Consider the following 5,470-nt stretch of genomic DNA (forward strand, 5'->3'; position numbering starts at 1 on the left):
AGGAACTCCCTGTCGCTTCTCCTTTCCTCTCTTCCTCAGAATCTCTCAGCTTTGTGTCAGTGGATTCTTGTTCATGGACAAAAGTGTTGTTGACCTTCAGCTCACCATCTTGTCCAGCACTAGGAATCACTGAAACCAATGACTTGAAAGACAGAAGCAAGGAAACTGCCAAATGGTTGATAAAACAATTTGAAGAAGGCACAAGTCACTTGTTGATAGTTACCAAATACTCATTTACCTATGTTTAACTCTGTATGTGATTCACTGAGGTTATTACAAGTTCACAATACACATGATTTCGTCCCAAATACACAATACATATGAATGAGAAAAATAGATTATAACAAATGATACACCAGAGCCCTCTATCAAGCCTCTGCCTGAACCCTGGCCATCCTGGTTGGTGCTCAGAAAGAAGTAAATTGTGGCAAAGCCACACCTGATCTCAGCTCAGGAAGGAGGATCTGTGAGCTCACAGATGAGCACCATTCTCCTGGAACACACCAGGAACTGTGGGCCCTCCTTGGCTGTGCAGGCCCAGACCAGGCATTGAGTTCATACCACGTGAGACACTGCCAGTGTGGAAACACATTCACCATTGTTTTACACTCTTGCGTGTGCACAAGGAGGTCACAGGCGTGTTGCACATTGTGTTTTGTGTGATCAGAAATGCTGACAGATGAACACCAGGCACAATGGCAGAGTGTGAGGACATTTATGTCCCTCTGAACCCCAGACAGCTCTCAGTGTCCTCACACTCTGCCTCAGGCTCACAAGGAGCTGCAGGTACAATGTGAACCACAGCACGTGGTCAGTGCGTCATGATGTCTCCAAGGTGACCATTGTCACCAAACCCCTCCAGCACAGTCACCTCTGCTCTGGGAGCCCAATCTCTAGACTTCTCCCCAGAGCTGCTTTATAACAGAGGACATGCAAATAGGACGTCCCTCTGCCCATGAAAACCAGCCCATCCCTGACCTGAGCTCTGTGAGCTGATTCCACCAGTGACTGAGCACAGACCACCACCATGGAGCTGGGGCTGCGCTGGGTTCTCCTTGTTGCTCTGTTGAAAGGTGATTCATGGGGAGCAAGGGATACTGAGTGTCCAAATGCACATGAGTGGGAGGAACATTGGAAGTGTGTGACCATTACTGACCAGGTTTCTCTGTGTTTGCAGGTGTGCAGTGTGAGGTGCAGCTGGTGGAGTCTGGGGGAGGCTTGGTGCAGCCTGGGGGGTCCCTGAGACTCTCCTGTGCAGCCTCTGGATTCACCTTCAGTAGTAACTACATGAACTGGGTCCGCCAGGCTCCAGGGAAGGGGCTGGAGTGGGTTGCTCAAATTCACCCTAATGGTGGTAGCACATGGTATCCAGACTCTGTGAAGGGCCGGTTCACCATCTCCAGAGACAACAGCAAGAGCACACTTTACCTGCAGATGAACAGCCTGAGAGTGGAGGACACGGCCGTCTATTACTGTGCTAGAGACACAGTGCAGGAAATCCAGTGTGGCCCAGACACAAATCTCCCTGCAGGGCGCTCAGCACCAGCAGGGGGCGCTGGGCACAGCTTGGAGCTGGGTCAGCTCAGGAGCAGCTGCACACAGAGCCCAGGGCTGCTCTCCTGCTGTCTGCCCTGCCTCTGTGTCCACAGTGTGACAGCATCTCTCCTGAGTTCATGACCCGCACTCCTCTGGGATGTCTCCAGTCCTCTGCTGGGACTTTAAGAATGAACAGAGTATCACGGTGGAAGCAAAAATGGCTCTGCAGTGGTGACCAGTATTTGATCCTGAAGAAGCTCACGGACCCTGGTGACCCCATGAGACTCAGGACAAAGATCCCAGGATTCACAGAGTTGGAATTTGACCTGTGAACAAGAGGGAAAACGCCTGGCCTGGTGACTGGTGTCTGTAATCCTAGAGACTTGGGAGGAGGAGAGAAAAATCAGTATTTGTGGAGGCCAAATGGGCAAAACCTTAATCAATAAGTTACATGTGGCAGCTGTTTCCTGTGATTCCAGCTACACAGGAGGCAAGTGTGGAATAACTGTCTGGAACCTGCCTCAGGCAAAACCACAGCACTCTTCCAGAAAATAAATAACATCAGAAAAGCTGCAGAGAGGGCTGAAATGCATGTGTGTGCCTAAAATACAAGCCCTGAGTTCAAAACAGTACATAGATGGACAGAGAGAGAGACAGAGAGAGACAGAGAGACAGAGAGAGAGAGAAAGGGAGAGGGAGGGAGAGAGAGACAAAGAGCCCACAGCCCATTGACCCATGACTCTTAACAGGCCTCAAATGCTGCCCTCCTCCCTCCACCTGTAGCACTGCTCAGGGGTTCAGAACTGACCTGACAGAATTGCTCCATTCATTCACTTTCAGACTCAGTGACTCTGATACTCTCATCCTGCTTTTCTCTTTGTCCAGCCAACAAAGGTACTTGGGAACCCAAGTCATAAAACACAGGGGTCGGCCATACCCCTAGAGCTCAGCCTATGGAGCCCTGGAAACGTGGTGGACTCCTCAGTCTCCCCTGACCAGGGCCTCTTGCTGTCCTCCAGGGGACGTGGAAGTGGACACGAGGAGTCTAGGTTGGACTGGACAGACAACAGGCCATGTGCATGTAGACTGACCTTGCTGGGCCCAGTCTGTCCTGGGGTTTCCTCCATCACGATGGCTCTGGAGTCCTGTGGATGTCCCGTCTGGGATGAAGGCCAGGTCCCTGTGGCTCCGTCATGAGCACTGTCACTGTGCACGCGCATCGTGGGCACGAGGGGCTGGGCCAGGTGATCTCACAACAATCTGACTGAGCTCCCTGAATCCCGTACGCCTCCACCTGCCCAAACAGGTCCTTGTTTATTTCTCCATTACATCCTGATCAGAGAAGAGCAAGCTTCACTTCCTGAACAAGAACCTGTCTGTGCACTCTACAGGCTTTAGGAAGAAGACTTCCAAGTTCTGAGGTATTCCCTGGACAGTGTTTGTGGATGATGAGACAAATCATTCATCTCACCAAGAGACATCTTTACTCTGTCCATGTGGAGACTCTGGTGTCTTGAGTCCTCATTTGGATGTGAAAATTCCTCATCAGGAGGAGCTGGTATCTCAGAGCTAAACATGAATCACTGTAAAAAGGTGAAGAAAGGAAAGATTTCACCAAAAAAATCAATATTTTAGAGCATGTGTCTACTTAGACTATTAGTCATTTAACAATGTATATACATATTGAATAATAACCAGTACCTGCTAACGTATATCCTTTATAATAATAACTAAATTAATTAATTGGTAAAGAAATGCATTGGCCCTGCCTCTGCTCTTCCTGCCCCAGCTCTCCTCTGTGTCTGCCCTACTTCTGCTCATCCCCTGACAGTCTCCCAGGGACTTCTCCATGTCTGTGTCTGTAGTCATCCTTGACTGTCTGGATCAGATGTTCTGCTTTCCACTGTGAGGTTTACTTAAACATAGGGAGACTTCACTTCAACAAAGCACGGAGAATAACACAATGGGGAAACTGACTTTGCCATGATCTCCAAGATCAGATCTTAGGAAGGCTAGAGATGAAAAACACAAATCCACCCAATCTTAACGGAAAATGCTGCCAACAAATCTCCCAGAAACATTGAGACATAATGAAACATATATACAGATACACAGAATTGAAGAATATTAGGAAACACATTTACTATCATATCAAATGTAAACTGTACATCAATGTATTACTAGATTTTAGGCAACTAGCACCAGCCTAGGCTAGCTACCATCATCCACATGAACATGCCAAGGTGTGTGACACTATGATATTACAACAATCACAAGGTCACTAATAATAGGAATGTTTTATCGGCACCATAATCCTGTGGGACACTTTATATATCCTGATCATCACTGCCCAAAACATTGTTGTGAGCTGAGCTGCTCATAGCTACGTGTTCTGAACAGGAAGTTGGCAAGATGCATGGCAAAGGCCATTCTGATGTTTCTCAGATAGAACTTAGGGACAGGGCAGTGGAGCATGGAGCACAGGACATCCTAGGGAGAATGTGGCCGAGGAGGGCTGAGATTAAAGTAAATGTCCAACAAGAGAAGAACAGATAAAGGAAATGGGAAAGGTGTGGACAATGGAATAGAACTAACCCACAGAATGGAAGAGAGACTTTCATTAGTGATAGATCTAAAGAGTTAGATTAACGGAAATAAACCACTCATAGAAACACCAGTATCACATTATGTCTTATTTCCAATAACTAGCATATGTCTAAGACAAAGAGAAACTGTCAGAGAAGTTGATGCTAGGCGAAATGAACTCCAAGATAAGGATTCAATTTTTTTTCTTTTGATTGTTTCTAACATATTTATAAGATTATTGCTTTGTTGCTTTGTATGTCCCTCTCCCACAGTATAACCCCTGATTTCACTGTATTTGATATTGGTATAATTTGTGGAGAGGAAGGGAAAAAATTGTTTAAATAGGGATCCAGGTGGACACGTTGCAACAATGAGCTGTGCAAGAACAATGGCAGAGTGAGAGGATGTGTATGTCCCTCTGCACCCAGACAGCTCTCAATGTCCTCACACTCTGCCTCAGGCTCACAAGGAGCTACAGGTACAGTGTGAACAACAACACATGGTCAGTGCGTCATGATGTCGCCAAGGTGACCACTGTCACCAAACTCCTCCAGCACAGTCACCTCTGCTCTGGGAGCCCAATCTCTAGACTTCCCCCCAGAGCTGCTTTATAGCAGAGGACATGCAAAGTAGGATGTCCCTCTGCCCATGAAAACCAGCCCAGCCCTGACCTGAGCTCTGTGAGCTGATTCCACCAGTGACTGAGCACAGACCACCACCATGGAGCTGGGGCTGTGCTGGGTTCTCCTTGTTGCTCTGTTGAAAGGTGATTTCTGGAGAGCAAGGGATACTGAGTGTGCAAATGCACATGAGTGGGAAGAACAGTGGAAGTGTGTGACCATTGCTGACCAGGATTCTCTGTGTTTGCAGGTGTGCAGTGTGAGGTGCAGCTGGTGGAGTCTGGGGGAGGCCTGGTGCAGCCTGGGGGGTCCCTGAGACTCTCCTGTGCAGCTTCTGGATTCACCTTCAGTAATTTCTGGATGAGCTGGATCCGCCAGGCTCCAGGGAAGGGGCTGGAGTGGATTTCATCCATTTATGATAGTAGTAGCACATACTACGCAGACTCTGTGAAGGGCCGCTTCACCACATCCAGAGACAACAGCAAGAACACACTTTACCTGCAGATGAACAGCCTGAGAGTGGAGGACACGGCCATCTATTACTGTGCTAGAGACACAGTGCAGGAAATCCCCTGTGGGCGAGACACAAACCTCCCTGCAGAGCGCTCAGCACCAGCAGGGGGCGCTGGGCACACACTGAGGTCATGCTCAGTCAGCACCAGCAGGGGGCGCTGGGCACACACTGAGGTCATGGCAGTCACAGGAGCAGCTGTGGAGCTCAGGCCCTG

General features: G+C 48.6%; 1 gene segment (V, D, J or C); it reads left to right on the top strand.

Annotated features, from left to right (window-relative positions):
- Positions 1-1,000: 1,000 nt before the first annotated feature.
- LOC138818873 (immunoglobulin heavy variable 3-23-like) lies at positions 1,001-1,868 on the top strand. The segment is given in 3 exon segments: positions 1,001-1,073; positions 1,178-1,488; positions 1,650-1,868. Coding segments are annotated over 3 exon segments (576 nt in total).
- The last annotated feature ends 3,602 nt before the right edge of the window (positions 1,869-5,470 follow it).

Source organism: Dipodomys merriami, unplaced genomic scaffold (assembly GCF_024711535.1).
Source record: "Dipodomys merriami isolate MVZ:Mamm:240054 unplaced genomic scaffold, mDipMer1.0.p SCAF_786, whole genome shotgun sequence".
In the NCBI taxonomy this organism is placed as follows: Eukaryota; Metazoa; Chordata; class Mammalia; order Rodentia; family Heteromyidae; genus Dipodomys; species Dipodomys merriami.